The sequence below is a fragment of the Phocoena sinus genome, chromosome 3 (assembly GCF_008692025.1).
Source record: "Phocoena sinus isolate mPhoSin1 chromosome 3, mPhoSin1.pri, whole genome shotgun sequence".
Lineage (NCBI taxonomy): Eukaryota > Metazoa > Chordata > Mammalia > Artiodactyla > Phocoenidae > Phocoena > Phocoena sinus.
Genome location: NC_045765.1, coordinates 19,380,216 through 19,401,866, shown reverse-complemented (window position 1 = coordinate 19,401,866; position 21,651 = coordinate 19,380,216). Strand labels below are relative to the sequence as shown.

The window sequence follows — 21,651 nt, the reverse complement described above, 5'->3', positions numbered from 1 at the left end:
GCCTTTGACCCTTCATGGCACCAGTGGGAACACCACTGCTGACCCCAACCTGCCCTCCTGCACCCACAATCCCTTCCAGATCATCCAGAGCCCCCTAGAGTTCCCCTGGGTGGAGGTCGCACCCACCACATGGGAACCACATCTTCACCTCACCGGATCCTTTCACACAGAGGCCCAGGGAACATGGAGATGGCGCAGGCCCCGCGCCCATGACGCCACCAGCTGTGTGACACTGGGCACGTTTTGCTTGACCTGCAAGAGCTGTGATTCCCTACCTGGGAAATGGGGACCACAGCACCTGCCTCCTGGGGCTGTGCCGCAGGCCCGAGGGGATGAGGCTAGGAGCTGTAAAGCGTGGCCAGCTGGATGTCATTTGAAGAAAAGAAAAGCAAGTCTCTTAGGACAGCCACACAGCTGAGGTTGGTTATTTCACTTTATTTAGCAAACCGTCACACTATGGGCCCCACCAAACTGCTCCTCCAGCCTCCCCCAAGGGTCTGCCTTGGAAAGAAGCTCAGAGGGTGAACAGGAAGGCCCAGGCTCCCCGGGTGGCCTCCTCTTCTGTCACACACACCACACAGCACAGAACAAGATCACTGCTCATGTCCTCAGGTGCCCACCCCAGTGTGGTCTGGGGGCCTCCAGTGTTCAACAGCCACCTGCGGGGGTCTCGACCCAGCACCAGGCACAGACCCCCTGCTCCTGAGAGGCTGGCATAGGGCAAGGGCCTCTGCACCCAGCTGTGGGGATGTCAAACCCTTTTCCCCAGCCCTGAAGCCTGTCCCCACTGGGCAAGAAGCAAAATGTACGAAAATACTTCTTTAATTATTTCTTTGAAATGGTTAAGAAATAAGGTCATCTTATTTTTCTTTTATAATCCTAGTTAAAAAAAAAAGTTCACATTAGCGCCAGGGCCCTTCCCCAAGCCGAGCGCCCGCTGCTCAGTAGAAACGCTTGTTCCGCTCCTGCCTCTTCTGAAACACCACGGCCCCCACCACGGCACACACGATGATGCCCAGGAGGGCGCAGAGCAGCAGCAGGAATACCCGCCACCCCGTCAGGGGCCCGCTGCGGAAGTTCCCCGTCGGGTCGTCCACGTTGTCTGAGGGAGGAGAGAGGGGGGAATGAGAGGCCGGACGGGCTCCCAGGAGATGGGGGAGCAGGGCAACAGCCCATTTAGGCCCCCACACCCACCCTAGAGGCGTCAGCTGTGGCCTGCTCACACCGCACCAGTGAGGGGCAGGGGCATGCACAAGAGACTGTCCAACCTCACTGGGACCAAGGTTCCCGGGATCAAGGCTCCCAGGGATCCAGGCTGAGGTGCTTTCTGCTACAAGGAACTGGTGAACACTGGACTCCTGGGGTCTCCTTGACAGCCTGAGTCTGCCTGAGGCAGGCCCAGGACCTGCTTTCACAAGCCCACTCCCAGCCCAATGCAGTGGTCTGAGGTCCCCATCTGAAGAAACACAGCCCTGGCCACAGGCTGCCCTCAGTCACATCTGGATGCGTTCGGTTTCTCCCAGGGCCCCAACCCCCAACCCCCATCCTTCTGCTTTGACCCTCTACCCCAATGGGTCCACCCAACTGAAAACGAGTTAACCCCTGCTTGGCCAGCTGCATGGGGTTGCTGGGTGGGCTAGAGCAGATGATGTGTCCGAAAACCCTCGGCAGCAGAAAGCCTTCAACCAAAGGTCGCAAAACTGGTCTATGGCAGGATTTGCTTGGCCCCCAAAACATTTAAAAGCAACTTGAATCTTAGAAAAGTGAGATGTCACATAAAATGTTGGGTTCCACTGGTGCTCTATCACCCGCTGGGCCCACATGCACAACTTTGGGGCTCCTGGGATAGATTTCGCCACACACACACACAGGGGCCTCACTTCCCGCATGAGAACCCTTGCTCCATGAGGACGAAGTGGTGGCTGACTAGTACTCTGGGAAGAACTCAGGCTTGGGGTTTTGCCAAAACTCAAGTTCACATCTTGCCTTTTTACCTCTTTCTAGCTGAGGAAACCTGAGGATCAGCTCTCCCAGCAGTCACAGGACCTACTTCCACGCCGTTCACTGAGGCCGCGCACTGAGGTATCAGAGTGCCCGACGCACCACCCACACCAACAAACAGCCCCTCTGGCTTCACTGGCCGTTATCCCAGCACTGAGTGCAGGAGGATGCAGACACCAGGTGCCCACACACCTGCTCATGAGCACTATTTGCTGATCCAAGGGCCTGGTTGGACCAGGGAAGGGCAGATGGACCCCGGGCACTTGCCCGAGCCGGCCCAGGCCCCACCGGGATGGGCTGCAAGTGCATACCTTTGGGCGACTTGAGCAAGTTGACGCTGGGCTCGATCTTGGTCCAGTCAATGTTCTCCTCGTCAGGCGTGTGCTCCACCATCAGCTGGAACAGCTTCATGGAGATGATGTCATGATTGTCTGCAGGATGAGAGTTAGCTTCTAAGGGGCCTGAAGACGCTTCGGCGCACGTGGCCCAACGACCACCCCCACCACCACATAAAGTGGCCAGGTTCCCTGGGGAGAACCCAGCAGCCCCCAGCAGGCAGCATTCCAGGGGCTGGAACACCTCCAGAACTCAGCAACAAGAAACCTGGAAGGAGGCAGAGCGGACAGGAAAAAGTAGGAGTTTTACAATCAAAATCATTGGGTCTAATCCTGGCTCTGCTGTCCTCTGTGAGGCTCAGTTTCCTCATTTGTAAATGCAGGTGGTAATCTCCATCTTGCATGGTTATCAAGGCATATAAATGAGGAAGTACAGACAAGGCACAGGCGTATTGCTTGCAGATAGTATGTCTTTGAAAACAGAACCAGATAAGGACCCACACATTGTTCTATGACTGGTTGAGAAGCCTGATCCTCCCAAGGGCAGGCAGCCCCCAGACATTCCTGTCACAGAGACCCAAATACAGAATGCGGACAAACGACTTGGCAGCCAGCTGAAAGCTCGGCCAGACACACAGTCAAGCGACTGTACCTGAGGAGACTTGAGAAAGGCCTGGGTGCAACTAGTATGGGCAGGAGAGAACCTCTAAATGACACTGACAATAACTGATCAACCCATTTTTGAGATGGGGAGGTTGAGGCTCCGAACCAAGACAAGGGTCCCGGTCAAGGACCTGACTCCAGCTATCAGCTCAGCTAACTGACTAGAATCTGAGGAAAGGTCCAGAAAAGGGAGAGCCTAAAGAGCAAGGACCCCCGTGGCCGGATTGGGCAGAGCCCAGCCATACCTGACACCAGTATGCACAGCCCCTGGAAGCCCAGGGACAAGCATGGACTCTGGAGTCAGGCATCAGGTAGGTCCCATCTGAGCTCTGCCGTACCCTGGGTGCATGAACTTGACAAGATCCCTTCAACTCCCAAATGCCCAATGGTCCCAGGTGTATAAAATGGGAAAGAGACCACTACCTACCTAAGAACACACCACGTGCCTTTATGCATGCGATGCCTGACAGGAGGCTGGCGTGCACAACCCTCCAACTAATGGTCGGACACTACTGTGTGCATGGCTCCCTCCATTGCCCTTCCCGGGGCCTCTCTAAACAGCCTTAGAGAATATCCACCTGCCACAGATCTAGCTGTGTTCCCAGAACCTTCTCACGACACCTGCTGAAACACTGTCAGATGGAATTCCAAGTAACCCAGAGGAGGGCTGTAGTGAATCCACAGATGGAACAAGGCGGGCCATGAGCTGGTAATTACTGAAGCTGGTTAACAGCAACAAGGGGCTTATTAGACCACCTCCCCTCTTATGGGTATTTAGTGGAATTTCCACATTAAAAACTTTAAAACAAACCCCGCCCCCCGCCGCCCGGCAAAATAGACACTGGGACAGGGTGGACCCAGATATTTGCATGGTGAAGGGCAGGCTCCTGAACGGTGCTGGCTCACAGGCCCTGGAAACATCTATCCTGACAATAAACAAGCCTCTGACTGGTTCTCCACACTGCTTCCTAGCTCTGGTAGGCAGGAGCCAGCCCCAGGCTTGGTGCCTCCCAAGGGCCTTGAGAAGGGACTAAGGACCAAGGCCAAAGGCCACCATCAAGTGCCACCCAGGCCTGGTGGCCCCAAGAGGCCTGTGTAGGCAGGCAGCATCCCAATGCTTACAGCACGCACCGTGGGCCAAACAAGACAGAGCCCTGACTCTATGGAGCTTACAATTCAGTGAGGGGGACACAGATAATGAAATAAATTACATGGCAGATTCCAGGATGGTTAAGTGCTATGAAGAAAAATAATGCTAGGAAAGGTGATGGGAAGTGTGCAGGGGACTGAGATGTGTGTATGCGACTTTAAATGAGGGAATCAGGGACAGTCCCACTGAGGAAGTGACATCTGGGCGAGACCTGGAGAAGCCAAGGGAGAGATGCAAGCACAAAGGCCCAAGGCAGGAGGGCAGGGGTGGGTCTGAAGAGCGGCCGGGGCAGTGTCACCAGGGAGCAGGGAGGATAAGCCAGAGGGAAGGGGGTGGGAAGGCGGCACACAGGCTTGGCAGTGTGCCGCTGGGAGGGAGGTGGGAGGAGCAGCTCTGCTGCTGTGCTGGGAGAAACCGTTGGGGCTGGCGTGGGAGGAGGGACCCTCGGGAAGCTCCTGTGGTTGTCCAAGTGAGGGAGGATGGTGGCCCGGAACCTGCCAGCAGTAAAGGAAGAGAGAAAAGTGGTCTGAGGCAGGGAGAAGACAAAGCCAGCAGGACCAGCCAACGGATGAGAGGTGGCGTGTGAGAGAAAATGCAGGGACCAGAATGATACCAAGGTGTTTTGACCTGAGCAACTACAAGGACAGAGGTTCGTTTCTATCTCTGGCTGTGGGTGTGTGAAGGCTAAGAGGCCTGCTTGGCACCAGGCGGAGATGCTGAGCGGGATGCTGGTGACACAGGTCTGGAGATGGAAATCTGGGGGTCCACTGCATCCAGATTCAAAGCACCCCAGCCCCTAGAGGACAGAGAGAGATGGCGGCTGAGGGACTGCTCATGGATATGGGAAGAGGAGGAAGAAAACCAGGCAAGCGTGGAATCAAATGAAGGAAGGTCAGAAGGAAAGGGACTGGCTGTGTCACAAGCTCCCAAAATACCAGGGAAGGTCAGACTGAGACTTCACACCTCGCTCAGCCCACACACTCACCAGACAGGTCGCCGGTGCCGGCTGAGGCTCCAAAGTAGTAGCCAGTGGGCAGGCGCACGCCCGTGATGTCAATGCAGTTCTTCCACTCGTTCTTGTCCTCCAGGTCAGTCATCACCTGCGGCCGACCAGCAGGTCAAGGGCAGCCTGGGGCCGGCCTACCCACCTTCCCAAGCCCCCCCAGAGCCGCCCCTCCCGCCCGCTCACCGTCAGGCGACCCCGAGAGTAGCGCACAGCCAGGAAGGTGTCGTGATCACGGTTGCGGAAGTCAGCCGTGCAGCCTGCCAGCTCGGTCCAGCGGCCATCCTTGCTGTGGTCGTAGGACAGGGAGCCATTGTTCACCATCACGGAGATGTACGGAAACACACGCTGAAACAAGACACGGGTTACTCTGAGGCCAGGCCAGCCCAGCCCGTGGGAGGCCATAGGGCACCCACCACCCTGATCCCTGGAGGCTCCTCTCATGCAGGGACCAGGGAGAAGTCCCGTTCTGCTCTGCAGGAGAGCAGGGGCCTACCTCTGTGGTCTCATCATTGGGATACGTGTCCAGGAAGATGGCTAAGCCATGGAAGTTGTCTTTGCTTCCAAACACAGGCCCTGGAATTAGAAGGAGATGCTCCTGTAACGGGAGAAACTGGAGTTGTCCCATGGATACCTGAAGGACAAAGTAATGCCAGCATGGGTGGGTTAATCTGTGGTCATTCTCCCAGGAAAGAGAAGGGATCTTTAAGTGGGGGTGGGGTGGGGGACTGGAGGGTGGTCTCAGGGGTGTGGCAGAGAGGACTCAAGTTTGAAGCCTGAACCGTGAAGGAACAGCACCTGCCTATGTGCTCTGAGGTGTCAGGTGACAAGGGGATACCCAACCTGTGAAAAACAGGTGGCCATTGCAGTAAGAACCATCCCTTAACCCTTCTGTCCAAGGCCAGACAGCAAACATTTTAGGCTTTGTGGGCCACAGATGGTCTCTGTCACACAGTCTTCCTTGTTTTACCCTTTTTAAAATGGTACAGGGACTTCCCTGGTGGTCCAGTGGGTAAGACTCCGTGCTCTCAATGCAGGGGGCCCAGGTTCGATCCCTGGTTGGGGAACTAGAACCTGCATGCATGCCACAACTAAGAAGTCCACATACTGCAACTAAAGATCCCCCGTGCTGCAACTAAGACCCGGCACAACCTAAATAAATAAAATAAAACAAAATAAAATAAAATGGTAGAATGGTAAAACCATTCTTAGCTGGTGTAGAACACCAGGCCACAATGGGGCACAGAGTTGAGCCACAGGGTCATCTTCTAAAAGAACGCTCCCTTCAGTTGCCCCCAGGTCCCAGGTTTCCTCAAAGAGGAGCAGCAGCGCCCTAACAAGGGGGGCAGAGTGGAGGATCCTTGGCCACAGATGCACAGGTCCCACCTGTGCAAGCACCACCCTACCTGGCACCAGGCGGTCCCGGGTATACCACAAGGCAATGCCATCACCATGGAAATTCTTCTTCCCTGCGCCATGGACTTTGAAGTGAACGTGCATCTCCCAGTCCTTGAGGAAGCAAGGCTAGAGGGAGAGCAGAGAGGGCTGTTCAGAGCTCCCCAGCTTGTCTGCCAGATGGAGGTGACCCGGCACAGACCCTGCACTGAGATGACACTCAGAACAGGGCCAGGCAGCAGGGTCATGAGTGTCACTGACCAACAGACCCCCCAGCATTCTCAGCAGGGAGAAAGGGGCTGCTGGGCCTCCCAGGTCGGGAGTTGGAGGTCACAGAGTATCCCAAGGCTGCTGAGGCAGCTTTTTAACAGAATGAGGGAGTTCCATAAGCACTTACAGTTCAAGATCAAGATATTAAAGATACTAAGAGAGGAAAGATAAGTTGCAAAACAGTATCAGCACTATGTGCTCATTTTTGAAAAAGGAAGAAATTAGCATATGTGTAGAGAAAGAAGGAACTGAAAGAAATATGAACCAACATTAATGAAAGATAACTCTGGGAGGGGAATGTCTACTTTCTATGTCTGAATCTTCTGTATTGAACATATTACTTCTGTAATTAGAAAAAACTCAAATGAAAAATAAAAACCCTATGTCCCATTGTGGGTGATCTGGCTTGTGCATCACTGATTTACCAGATTCACTGTTCTGGGCCTGGGCACCAGGAGCCCAGGTGAGGAGACCTGGCCCCTGAGAACAAAGGGTTTGCAGGCACCTGCACTACAGCCTGACACAGTGTGAAGTCAGCCCTCCCAGTTCTTGACAGTTCATTGGCCCTGGGAGACCCTGAAGATTCTGGAGGGGGCAACAGTGAGGTGATAAGAACCAGGTCTCAAGGACATATGGGCACGGAATCTAAGTCCAAGACCTGCTGAGGGGATGGAAGGCCTGGTGAACCAGTCTTGCTTTGGACTGAGACGACAAAAACTGCAACTGAAAAGTAATGAATGAGAAAGGCCTCCCAGGGATTGTAGCTCAGCTATGAGTCCTCACAATCCCTGAAATTAGACTAAACAGACTCACCCAAGCCTCACATTTCAGCAAAAAAAAAATCTTGCAAACACAGGGGCTTCCCTGGTGGCGCAGTGGTTAAGAATCCGCCTGCCAATGCAGGGGACATGGGTTCAAGCCCTGGTCCGGGAAGATCCCACGTGTCACGGAGCAACTAAGCCTGTGCGCCACAACTACTGAGCCTGTGCTCTAGAGCCCACAAGCCACAACCACTGAGCCTGTGAGCCACAACTACTGAAGCCCACGCACCTAGCCCGTGCTCCGCAACAAGAGAAGCCACCGCAATGAGAAGCCTGCGCACTGCAACAAAGAGTAGCCCCCGCTTGCCGTAACTAAAGAAAGCCCGCACACAGCAACAAAGACCCAATGCAGCCAGAAATAAATTCATTAAAAAAAAGAAAAAAGTTATCTTTCATTCTTCAGGGAGAAGAAAAGTGATCCGGATCCAGACGTAAAGACAGAGATTCACGAAGGAATGAAGAACAATGACTAAAGTCGATGTGAGACTAAAAATCTAAATAAATATTTGACTGCATAAAACAATAATGCTTTGTGTGATTTAAAACAGAAAGATTAATAACAACGGGGTAAAAAGAGTTAAAGTGCTCTAAAAGCCTTGCATTGTCCTGGAAGGAGTTAGAAGTACGCGTTATCATTAGACTTTGGTAAAACATTATGTGTGCTTTAAACTCCAGAGAAACCATTAAAATATTGGGAAATAAGCACAGAACTTTCAACCTAATAGAAGAGTAAAAGTGTAATAAAAATTAGCCAACCCAAAAGAAGCCAAGACCCGAGAGAAGAATGAACAGAGAACAGTCAGTACAAACAGAAAGTGAATAGTAAGATGGCAGATTAAACCCAAATAAACGTATCAGTAATTTTACTAAATGTAGATAGACTAAATGCTGGTAAGGGTACACATGACCTCCCTGTATTATTTTTTCTTCTTTTTTTTTTTTTAATGAAGTACAGTTCATATACAATATTAGTTTCAGGTGCACCACCCAGGGATTGATATTTATATACATTACGAATTGATCACCACAATAAGCCTAGTAACTATCTGTCACCATAGAAAGTTACTGTAATATTATTGACCACATTCCCTATGCGGTACATTACATCCCCATGACTTATTTATTTTATAACTGGAAGTCTGCACCTCTTAATCTCTGTATTTTTTCTTAAAACTGCATGTGAATCTATAATTATCTCAAAATAAAAAGTTTAATTTTAAAAATAAATAACAGATCAAAGACTTAAGAGCTAAAACTACAAAACTCTTTAGAAAAAACAACGGGGGAAAATCTTCACAACACCAGATTTAGCAATAATTTTCTAGATATTACACCAAAGCACAGACAACAAAAAAATCAGATTGGACTTCATCAAAATTAAAACCTTTTATACGTCAAAGAACATGAAGAGAATGAAAAGACAATCCACAGACTGAGAGAATATATTTCCAAATCATAATAGATAATGTCCAGAATATATAGAAAACTCCTGAAACTCAACAAAAAACCCAATTCAAAAATGGGCAAAGGACTTGGATACACATTTTTTCATAGAAGAATATATACAAATGGCTAATAAGCACATGAAAAGACGCTCAACATCATTAGTCATTAGAGAAATGCAAATCAAAACCACAAGATACCACTCTACACCCATTCGGATGGCTATCATCAAAAAACTGGAAAGGGCTTCCCTGGTGGCGCAGTGGTTGAGAGTCTGTCTGCCAATGGAGGGGACACAGGTTCGAGACCTGGTCTGGGAGGATCCCACATGCCACGGGGCAACTGGGCCCGTGAGCCACAACTGCTGGGCCTGCACGTCTGGAGCCTGTGCTCCACAACAAGAAAGGCCGCGACAGTGAGAGGCCCGCGCACTGCGATGAATAGTGGCCCCTGCTCACCGCAACTAGAGAAAGCCCTCGCACAAAAACGAAGACCCAACACAACCAACAATAAATAAATTTAAAAAAAAAAAGGAAAATAAGTATTGTAAAGATGTGGAGAAATTGGAACCCTGACGCACTGCTGGTGAGAATGTAAAATGGTGTGGTTGCTATGGAAAACAGTTTGGTGGTCCTCAAAAAGTTAAACAAAGAGTTACCATATGACCCAGCAATTCCACTTCCTAGGTATTTACCAAAAAAAAGTGAAAACAGCCACCTACGTCCACCCATGTATGTAGCAACACTGTTCACAATAGCCAAAAGGTGGAAACCACCCAGTGTCCACCAACAGATGAATGGATAAACAAAATGTGGTGTGTGCGCGCGCACGCGTGCACACACACACACACACACACACACACAGGAATGTTATTTAGCCATAAAAAGGAATGAAGTACTAACACATGCTACAACACGAATGAACCTTGCAGATATTATGCTAAGTGAAATTAAGCCAGATATAGACAAATATTCTATGATTCCATGTATGTGAGGTACCTAGAAGAGTCAAATTCAGAAACAGAAAGTAGAATAGTGGTTACCAGGGGCTGTGGGGAGGCAGGGAATGGGGAGTTAGTGTTTAATGAGTACAGTTTCAGCTTGGGATGATGAAAAAGTTCTGGAGATAGATGGTGGTGATGGTTGCACAACAAGGTCAATGTACTTAATGCCACTAAACTGTACACTTGAAAGTGGTTAAGGGACTTCCCTGGTGGTGCAGTGGTTAAGAATCTGCCTGCCAATGCAGGGGACACAGGTTCAAGCCCTGGTCCAGGAAGATCCCACATACTGCGGAGCAACTAAGCCCGTGCACCACAACTACTGAGCCTGAGCTCTAGAGCCCGCGAGCCACAACTACTGAGACTGCGTGCCACAAATACTGAAGCCCACGAGCTGTAACTACTGAAGTCTGCACGCTACAACTACTGAAGCCCGCATGCCTAGAGCCTGTGCACCGCAACAAGAGAAGCCACGGCAATGAGAAACCCGCGCACCACAATGAAGAGTAGCCCCTGCTCGCCGAGAAAGCCGTGCGCAGCAACGACGACCCAATGCCGCCAAAAATAGATAAATAGATTTTTCTAAATTATAAAAAGAAAAGTGGTTAAGATGGTAACTTTTATGTCATGCTATGTTACAATAAAAATTTTTTGAGAAATTTTATTTTCTTTTTCATGCAGATACATATTTACAGTAATCAAAGTATTTACATTTTTTACAGTATTTACATTTTTTTAAATACTGAAGATTGATTTACAATGTTAATTTCTGCTGTACAGCAAAGTGACTCAGTTATACAGATATATATATTCTTTTTCATATTATTTTCCATTATGGATTATCATAGGATATTGAATATAGTTCCCTGTGCTGTACAGTAGGACCTTGTCGTTTATCCATCCTATATATAATAGTTTGCATCTGCTAATCCCAAACTCCCAATCCTTCCCTCCCTCCCCCACCCTCTTCCCCCTTGGCAACCACAAGTCTGTTCTCTATATCGGTGAGTCTCTTTCTGTTTCATAAGTATGTTCATTTGTGTCATATTTTAGATTCTACATATAATTGATGTATTTGTTTTTCTCTGTCTGACTTGCTTCACTTAGTATGATCATCTCTAGGTCCATCCATGTTGCTGCAAATGGCATTACTTCCTTCTTTTTTTTTTTTTTTTTTTTTTTTTTTTTTTTTTTTTTTTTTTTTTTTATGCGTTACGCGGGCCTCTCACTGTCGTGGCCCCTCCCGTTGCGGAGGACAGGCTCCGGACGCGCAGGCCCAGCGGCCATGGCTCGCGGGCCCAGCCGCTCCGCGGCACGTGGGATCTTCCCAGACCGGGGCACGAACCCGCGTCCCCTGCATCGGCAGGCGGACTCTCAACCACTGCGCCACCAGGGAAGCCCCTTCCTTCTTTTTTGTAGCTGAGTAATATTCCATTCTATATCCACATCCTTATCCATTCATCTGTCGATGGACATTTAGGTTGTTTCCGTGTCTTGGCTATTGTAAATAGTACTGCAATGAACACTGGAGTGCATGTATCTTTTCAAATTAGAGTTTTGTCTGGATATATGCCCAGGAATGGGATTGCCAGATCATATGGAAAATCTATTTTTAGTTTTTTGAGGAATCTCTATACTGGCCGCACCAATTTACATTCCCACCAACAGTGTAAGAGGGTTCCCTTTTCTCCACACCCTCTCCAGCATTTATTATTTGTAGACTTTTTAATGATGGCCGTTCTGACCGGTGTGAGGTGGTACCTCATTGCAGTTTTGATTTGCATTTCTCTAATAATCAGAGATGATGAGCATCTTTTCATGTGCCTATTGGCCATCTGTATGTCTTCTTTGGAGAAATGTCTACTTAGGTTTTCTGCTCTTTTTTTTTTTTTGCGGTACGCAGGCCTCTCACTGTTGTGGCCTCTCCCGTTGCGGAGCATAGGCTCTGGACGCGCAGGCTCAGCGGCCACGGCTCACGGGCCTAGCCACTCTGCGGCATGTAGGATCTTCCCAGACCAGGGCACAAACCCACGTCCCCTACATTGGCAGGCGGACTCTCAACCACTGCGCCACCAGGGAAGCCCTCTGCTCATTTTTTGATTGGGTTGGGGTTTTTTTTTGTTATTGAATTGTATGAGCTGTTTGTATATTTTGGAAATTAAGCCCTTGTCGGTCGCATCATTTGCAAATACTTTCTCCCAGTCCATAGGTTTCTTTTCATTTTGTTTATGGTTTCCTTTGCTGTGCAAAAGCTTATAAGTTTGACCAGGTCCCATTTGTTTATTTTTGCTTTTATTTCTATTGCCTTGGGAGACTGACCTAAGGAAATATTGGTAGGATTTATGTCAGAGAATGTTTTGCCTATGTTCTCTTCTAGGAATTTTATGGTGTCATGTCTTATATTTAAGTCTTTAAGCCATTTTGAGTTTATTTTTGTACATGGTGTGAGGGTGTGTTCTAACTTCATTGATTGCAGCTGTATTGCAGCTGTCTAACTTTCCCAACACCACTTACTGAAGAGATTGTCTTTTCCCCATTGTATATTCTTGCATCCTTTGTGGTGACCATTACGTTTAAAAAAACTGTCCCGGGCTTCCCTGGTGGCGCAGTGGTTGAGAGTCCGCCTGCCGATGCAGGGGACACGGGTTCGTGCCCCGGTCTGGGAGGATCCCACATGCCGTGGAGCGGCTGGGCCCGTGAGCCACGGCCGCTGAGCCTGCGCGTCTGGAGCATGTGCTCCGCAATGGGAGAGGCCACAGCAGTGAGAGGCCCGCGTACAGCAAAAAAAAAAAAAAAAAAAACTGTCCCAATGCCATTGAGTATCATACTGAAGACAATGGTTTAAAAAATTAAAGTATTTAAAAGTAAAAAACAATAAAAGGTTAAATGGTAACTTTTATGTTATTGTATTTTACCACAATAAAAATAAATGAATAACCGCCCAAAAGCCTAATTTTATGCTGTTTACAGGAGACAACTCTAAAACATAAAGAAGTGGGAAAAAGAAAAGGATAGAAAAAGATATTGCATGCAAAAACTAAGCAAAAGCAAGCTTGTGCAGCTCTGCCAATAACAAAGTTTAGAAGGGGACTCTTCTTAAGAACAAAAGACTCCATTTTTCAGGAAAATTTTGGTCTCAAAATATATAAAGCAGAAACTGACAGACTACAAAGATAAAGACAAATCCATACACAGGCATTTTAATACACCTCTCCTAATAACTGATAAAAACAAGCAAAAATGTCAGAAAGATATAGAGATTTGAACCCAATCAGCAAACATGACCTAAGGATCTAAATGGCACATTTCACTCAAGCAGTAAAGAATCCACATCCTTCAGAAACACACATGGAATGTTTCCCCCAAATCCTGATCATTCGAAGGACCATTTGCAAGTCTCAACAGACCTCCAAGGATTGAAATCACAGAAACTGTTCCTTGACCACGATGAAATTAAACTAGATATCAATAACTTAAAAAATAAAGATAACTAGAAAAGCCCTCATGTATTTGAAAAAACTTAAAAACATATCTCGCATACACAAAAGTCAGCTCAGAAACTAAGATTTCAAATGGGCTCTTTGGTGCCCAGGAGTTTTCTATGCCTGGGAACAATGCACTGAGAATAAGACCCCAAGCTGGTGGGAGGTGTGCCTCTGAGAAGGGCAACGATGTACTGGAAGGTGGGAAACGAAAACCTCCCCTCCTGTCCCTGGCATGTTTGCAGGGAGATCAGTTTCAGGAAAGAGTACACATGGAAGTTGAGGACCTAGAAGGCCTAGACCTAGACCTAGACCTCCAAGACTATCCCGGCCTTAGAAAGTCTCTGTGTGCTGCAGGTAAGACTGCAGATCATCAGACAGAATACTGTGATACAGACAATATAAAGAAGGATTTTAAGCAGATGAGGTACGGGCTAGAACTGATGTAGAAGTTGCTTTTGAGGGCAGAACATGACATGGCCATGGTTTTCCATCCTGGCCGCACAGCTGAGCCACATGGGGAGCTCAGAAATCTTAATGCCCTGGCCCTCCCCCAGGCCAACTAAATCAGAATCAATCATTGGCAGTCACAGACCATTTTACAGTTAGGTAGTTTCTGTGTCTTGACTTGCAATAAAGTGAAAGGCAGACCAATTCCTTTTTTTTTTAAATTGGAGTATAGTTGCTTTACAATGTTGTGTTAGTTTCTGCTGTATAGCAAAGTGAATCAGTTATACGTATACATATATCCACTCTTTTTTGGATTTCCTTCCCATTTAGGTCACCATAGACCACTGAGTAGAGTTCCCTGTGCTATACAGTAGGTTCTCATTAGTTATCTATTTTATATTGTCTATAGTAGTGCATATATGTCAATCCCAATCTCCCATAAGTTTGTTCTCTACATCTGTGACTCTATTTCTGCTTTGCAAATAAGTTCATCTGTACCATTTTTCTAGATTCCACATATAAGCATTATACGATATTTGTTTTTCTCTTTCTGACTTACTTCACTCTGTATGACAGTCTCTAGGTCTATCCACATCAAGGCAGAGCTAATCTAACAGTCAGCTGATACATTGTTAAAATTTTTGATGAAAGATCACTACATGATTTAGGGTTTATAAACCAAAAAAGTTCAAAACATTGAGTGACCCTGCTATAACAAAACTCCCTGCATCTCCATCTACTATTTAAGCAAACACAAGTTCTCAGCATTCACACAGATAAGAACAAAAAGCAGAAGTCACGCTAAAGCTTCTCATTCTGACAATGACATCCATCCAAACAGGCGTGGGGAGATGACAGCTGGATGAGATGCATTTCAATAAATGTTTACTTTGTGTAATAATTATTCAAAAATTGTGTAATTGTGTAAGGCATCTCTTTTGATCAATTGTATACCAATGATAATTATAATAATCCCAAAGAAAATATTAAAACTTAATTTCAAGGTCCCAACAAGGTTAAAAGCTTAAATTATTACACTTATTTTATTTGCAGAGGTACAAGATAGGCTAATCAGTAAAATTTTCAAGCATTAAATATACTGCATTAAGTTAAAATTCTGTGTGGGAAATGAAATGAAAATACAAGTTCAATTTTTAAAAATGATGTACAATTTGGGCTTATTCAAGTGGATCTCAAAAGGGAACCCTCCTGCACTGTTGGTGGGAATGTAAATTATACAGCCACTATGGAGAACAGTATGGAGGTTCTTTAACAAACTAAAAATAGAATTACCATATGACCCAGCAATCCCACTACTAGGCATATACCCAGAGAAAACCATAATTCAAAAAGACATATGCACCCCAATGTTCACTGCAGCACTATTTACAATAGCCAGGACATGGAAGCAATCTAAGTGTCCATTGACAGATGAATGGATAAAGATGTGACACATATATACAATGGAATATTACTCAGCCATAAAAAGGAACGAAACTGGGTCATTTGTAATGAGGTGGATGGACCTAGAGTCTGTCATACAGAGTGAAATAAGTCAGAAAGAGAAAAACAAATACCGTATGCTAACACATATATACGGAATCTAAAAAAACAGTACTGATGAACCTAGTGGCAGGGCAGGAATAAACACACAGATGTAGAGAATGGACTTGAGGACACAGGGCAGGAAGGGGAAGCTGGGAGGAAGTGAGAGAGTAGCATTGACATATATACACTACCAAATGTAAAATGAATGGCTAGTGGAAAGCTGCTGCCCAGCACAGGGAGACCAGCTTGGTGCTTTGTGACAACCTAGGGGGTGGGATAGGGAGGGTGGGAGGGAGGCTCAAGAGGGAGGGGATATGGGGATATATGTATACATATAGCTGATTCACTTTCTTATACAGCAGCAACTAACAACATTGTAAAGCAATTATACTCCAATAAAGATACCAAAAATAAATAAATAAATAAAAGAGTGGATCTCAAATTGCAATATTTAGATTCCACTGAACAGGAGGCGGGGGAAGAAAGACAGCACAATTATATTCCAGACTGAAAAACTTGATGAAGGCAAGTGCAGAATTCTCTCAGCCTGTGACACTGCCAACCACCAACTACCTCCAACCATAATTAAGTTACTTGGGACTGAACCAATTTCTAGCAGTTCCAGCACTATTTGTACCTCATTTAAAAAAAAAATTTTTTTTTAATGTTATGCTGAACTCACTTCCTTGAAAAATATAAGGCTACATTATAATTTTTAAAAGTTATCAGAAAACATGGGGACTTCCCTGGCGGTCCAGTGGCTGGGACACCACGCTTCCACTGCAGGAGGCCCGGGTTTGATCCCTGGTTGGGGAACTAACATCCTGCATGCCACACAGTGAGGCCAAAAGAAAAAGTTATCTGAAAATACATGGGACCTAATTAAACTTAAAAGCTTTTGCACAGCAAAGGAAACCATAAACAAAACAAAAAGACAATCCACAGAATGGGAGAAAACATTTGCAAACAAAGCAATGGACAAGGGATTAATCTCCAAAGTATACAAACAGATCACGCAGCTCAATATCAAAAACAAACAATACAATCAAAAAATGGGCAGAAGATCTAAATAGACGATTCTCCAAAGAAGACATACAGATGGCCAAGAAGCACATGAAAAGCTGCTCAACATCACTGATTATTAGAGAAGTGCACATCAACACTAGAATGAGGGGGTGGCTGAGCAGGCAGGCAGGCGGCTAGGTGGGTGGCAGCGGCCTCTGGGCAGTAGAGGGGGCTCTGGGGTGGCACCACGGGAAAGGGTAGAGGGGCAAGTGGGCCACCACCGCTGCCGGGGCGGGGGGGGGCGGGGGTTGGTGAGGAGAGCCACTTCCGGGTAGGGAGCGGGTGGGAGAAGGAAAGGCAGGCAGCCGCTCGGCTGCGGCACTCTTTAAAATTTTTTGGGGTGCCGCAGAGGCGACCCCTGGAGCTGATCCCCAGGGTGACAATGGCCGCTGCCTAACCTGGAAAGAGGAATGCCAGCTCCTGAGCAGGCCTCATTGGTGGAGGAGAGGCAACCACAGACCCATCAGGAAGCTGCCTCCACTGGCCCAGGCATGGAACCCGAGACCACAGCCACCACTATTCTAGCTTCCATGAAGGAGCAGATAACCCTGCATGTTGAAGAAAGTTGGAAACCTATCATGATTTTTGTTATGTAATTCCTTGATGGCCTCAGATGATCTTTTGGCAAAGAATAGTATTCTGAATGGATGTTTTGTGGGAGAAAGCAAAAGGGGTTCTGGTTTCTCGAGAAAGAAGAAACCTACTTCTGCTCATGGGCTACCTCTTTTGTGAAGCCATGTTCACCCCAGCCTGAAGTCAACAAGTCAACTCTCTCCTGATGTTCTTTAGCACTTTATACCACTGCTCTCTTATCATATGCTCCTTTGAATGATGATATAATGAAAAGCTACCTAAGGATAAAAAGAAAAACAAAAAAAACTACAATGAGGTATCACCTCACACCAGTCAGAATGGCCATCATCAGAAAGTCTACAGGGACTTCCCTGGTGGCGCAGTGGTTAAGACTCCATGATCCCAATGCAGGGGGCCTGGATTCAATCACTGGTCAGGGGAACTAGATCCCACATGCATGCCGCAACTAAGGGTTCTCATGCCACAACTAAAAGACCCAGCACAACCAAATAAATAACTATTAAAAAAAAAAGTCTATAAACAGTAAATGCTGGAGAGGGTGTGGAGAAAAGGAAACTCTCCTACACTGTTGGTGGGAATGTAAACTGGTACAACCACTATGGAGAACAGTATGCAGGTTCCTTAAAAAACTAAAAATAGAACTACCATATGATCCAGCAATCCCACTACTGGGCATATACCCAGACAAAATTCTAATTTGAAAAGATACATGCACCCCAATGTTCACTGAAGCACTATTTAAAATAGTGAAGACATGGCAGCAACCTAGATGTCCACTGACATGGATAAAGAAAATGTGGTACATATATACAATGGAATATTACTCAGCCATAAAAAAGAATGAAATAATGCCATTTGCAGCAGCATGGATAGACCTAGAGATTACCACACTAAGTGAAGTCAGACAGAGAAAGACAAACATCATATGATATCACTTCTATGTGAAATGTAAAAAAAAAAAAAAAGATACAAATGAACTTATTTACAAAACAGAAACAGACTCACAGACTTTGAAAACAAACTTATGGTTACCAAAGGGGAAATGTGGGGGAGGGATAAATTAGGAGTTTGGGATTAACAAATACACACTACTGTATATAAAATAAACAACAAGGACCTACTGTATAGCCCAGGGGATTCTACTTAATATTCTGTAATAACCTCTATGGGAAAAGAATCTGAAAAAAGAATGGATATATGTATAAATGAATCACTTTGCTGTACACCTAAAACTAACACAACATTGTAAATCAACTATATTCTAATATAAAATAAAATTTTTTTAAAAATTTATATGACAGAAAAATGTGACAGAATGTGACTCCGGGGGAAATAGTTAATGAAGTACTCTCTGAGTGGGTGGCACTCGAGCTGAGACTTAACAGATAAGAAGAAACCAAGCAAGCATGAAGAGACTGGAGACAGTGTCCCAGACAGAGGGAACAAGTGCAAAGGTCCTGAGGCAAGAAGGTAGCCAGAGAGGCTGGAACAAAATTAACAGAGCAAATGACTGGAAATGTCAGGCACTAGGGGCCGGACTGTGCAGACATAATGCATGTTTATCCCTTCACAGGAGTCCCCAGGCTCTGAGGATCAGAGTGAAAGCTAAACAAAGTATTCCCAAATGCCCCTAGCTGGAAGGAGAGGTGGAGCTGAGGTAACAGGCAGATGAGGCAACACAAGGACAGTGTGGGATCTCAGAACTAAATGGGGACGTCATCCAGAAGGGACCAAAGAGCAGGGTAACAAAGAAAACTAGGACACTCGCCAACAGCTTAGGCCATGGGAACGGTTGGGATCAGGCAGGCTGAGGAAGGAATACATTCTGCCCCCAATTATTCCCCTCTCACCCCTTTCCTGACCTTCCTTGGTGTGGAGTCTGTGCAGCAGCTGATCTTGGCCACTGCTTATATATGACACACCAGTGACACCTGAGGCTCCCTAACCTCTGCAGCAAAGGTCACAGAAACTAAACTGCCCATGAGTCCACTGATGACTAGACCCTCAACCAAGCACTAAGGAAGGGGACTGAGTCTGCAAGTATTTCTAAGGGGTTCCTCCACTGTCCAGGCTGGGTCAAGTGTAGCAAATGAATCGCTGGGCTTGGAAATGAGACAGATCAGAGTTTAAACGTTGTTTATGCCATTCGCTGTCTGTTAGCTCTGCAAAGACTCAGGATAGCCATCTACATCAGTCTGTTTGAGAATTAAGTGCGATAAGGCACGTTAAAGTCAGTGCCTAACACACAAAAAATACCCAGTGAAGACCCCACTCGTTCCATTTATCCCACTAATGAGAGGGTTCAGTTCAGGCAGATGACAGCCCCACTACTTACTGGCTATGTGATTTTGGGGAAGGCACTCTCAACTCTGAGTCTTAGCTTCTTAGTCAGTGAAACAGAGATAACATCAGTTACTTCACATGGCTTTTGAAGGAATGAAGTAAGAAGAGTGTACGAAATGTCAAGCACAGCTCCTTACACATGGTTACTTCAATTGTCATTACCTGTTATTACTGACGGGTGTGACCAAGATGGGGAAGGGGGCGGAGGAGGGAAGGGCGGCCTTCAAACTAAGCTCAGGTCTAGGCTGCTGACTGCAGTGGCTTACTTAATGCTCTGCCTAGCCTCTTGGGAACCACTCACCAGGTGGTTCCAGATAGAGCCCTCTTTGCTGCGCTCGTCAGGGGTCAGACGCACGTACTGGCTCGTGAGCATTGTGCTGCCTTGGAAGTCCCAGAGGAGCGTGGAGCTGGAACCGACCCCTGTGGGCAGAGACACGGGCACAGACAGGTGCGTAAAAGGCCAGGCCAGGACTCGCTTTGCCAGAGGCAGAGAACCCACAGAACTGCTCTGACCAGAATAAAGGGCACCCCTTCCCCAACCCCATCCAGCCTCGCCCTCACCCTGAACTCATTCCCGCCCCAGGCCTCACCGTGGTAGGGCTTGATGAGCGAATGCTCCCGTTTGAGGTGTTCACTGTTGCCGTCAGTTATATCGGCAGCCACCGGCCCCAGAAACAGGAGAAAAAGTAGAAGTGTAGTGGGGCCAGGGCCGGGGCCGGGAAGCCCAGGCCTCCCCGGGCATCGCCGGCCCCAGCCCCAGCGCCAAACCCAGCCTGCCGCCGCCTCCGCCGCCGCCGCCGCCGCCATTCTCCCTTCCTCTCGACCACTTCCGTCTTAGGACTTCCGCCTTCCGGGTGTTCCATCTAATAGCCTCCGGCCGGAAGCCCTCCAACCCTAGTGTCACCGGGGAACTGCCAGCGAAAGTAAAGCCTCTCTGCCGTGGAGACGACGGCTGTAATTTGCTGAGCAGCCTCCCATCCTGGTCGAGTGCCTTGGCGGCTGCGAGGCACCTGTCAGCCAGCCTCAGCAATGGGTTCTTATGAGCGACAAGAGCAGCAACCAATCATGGAACAGCACTTTCGGCTTGTGGGCCAACGGGGAGCAGAGGGATGATTTGTGTCGGCGGGCAGCGCGAGGGTCGTCTGTGAAGTGGGGCATGCTGGAACTTGTAGTTTGCATGGGCCGCTCGCGCGGGCTGGGAAGACGAAACCTAGAACTCTCTTGGCCTCTGGCCACTGGTGGCGTCCCTGGAGAAACCTTTCCCAGTCCAAGCAGACGTGAGTTCTAAATTGAAGGCGGAGACTAGAATTCCAACTCCCGCGCCGCCTAGAACTCACTAGGGCGAGACTTTTTAGCCATTTCTGGCTCCACGCCTTTGGAAACAGAATTCCTTTACTTGATGGCGTCCAGCATTCCCAGTTCCTCAGGCCCAGTTGGGTTTCAGCAGGAGGAGCAGACCCGAATCCCGTCCCAGTGATAGCTGGGGCCCATTCGTATCCAAACGATTGTAGTGTCTGCCTGGCGCAGCAGGAAGCGTCCAGGAAAGGTCGGGGAAAGCTGGCCGTGGAGCAAAGGTGGTAAACTGGTGGCCCACAGCCAAATAGAGCTCTTGCTGATGCTATTTCAGTAAATGACTTAACTACCGATATTTTAAATCAGGAGACAAATTCAAATTAAAAATCCAAATTTCCAGCTTCTCAGGAAAAATTGGAAGACCCAACCACACTAGGCTCATGGGGCTGCCCTGCTAAAAATGCCTTACTTTTCTAAGCTAGTCTCCACTCTGGCCACTAATTTACAGCACCTGCCTGGCCCTTCTAGACACTTGAATTAATGACCCCTGTTATAGATCACAGGGTGGGACAGTTGGTTTCCTGCTCCTTTAAGAAGTTGTCCTGTTGAATGAATGAATTTCTTCAGGATTAAGTGCTGAGACATCTTTTTAAAATTAGCGATATATATATATGTATGTATATTTCAGAGATTTATCTGTATCTGTGCAAACAAGGACATGTGCATTCCACTAGACCTCCATGAGGGCTTAGATTTTTATCAGCTATAGTCACTACTTAATCCCCAGCATCTAGA

General features: G+C 47.3%; 1 protein-coding gene across 1 annotated transcript; it reads right to left on the bottom strand.

Annotated features, from left to right (window-relative positions):
- Positions 1-415: 415 nt before the first annotated feature.
- On the bottom strand, positions 416-20,401 carry LMAN2 (lectin, mannose binding 2). Its single transcript, XM_032628388.1, has 8 exons — positions 20,154-20,401; positions 19,865-19,983; positions 6,559-6,676; positions 5,649-5,728; positions 5,339-5,500; positions 5,135-5,249; positions 2,313-2,432; positions 416-1,102 (listed from the first exon to the last, which is right to left on the bottom strand). The coding sequence occupies exons 1-8, from the start codon at positions 20,368-20,370 to the stop codon at positions 942-944; spliced, it is 1,092 nt and encodes a 363-aa protein (XP_032484279.1). The 5' UTR covers positions 20,371-20,401; the 3' UTR covers positions 416-941.
- Between the last annotated feature and the right edge of the window lie 1,250 nt (positions 20,402-21,651).

Coding starts and splice junctions, on each gene's coding strand:
- LMAN2 (XM_032628388.1), bottom strand. CDS start 20,370: ATGGCGGCGGCGGCGGCGGCGGAGGCGGCGGCAGGCTGGGTTTGGCGC. Junction 5,729..6,558: donor CCGGGACCGCCTGGTGCCAG/GTAGGGTGGTGC, acceptor TTCTAATTCCAG/GGCCTGTGTTTGGAAGCAAA. Junction 5,501..5,648: donor CCAATGATGAGACCACAGAG/GTAGGCCCCTGC, acceptor GTCTTGTTTCAG/CGTGTGTTTCCGTACATCTC.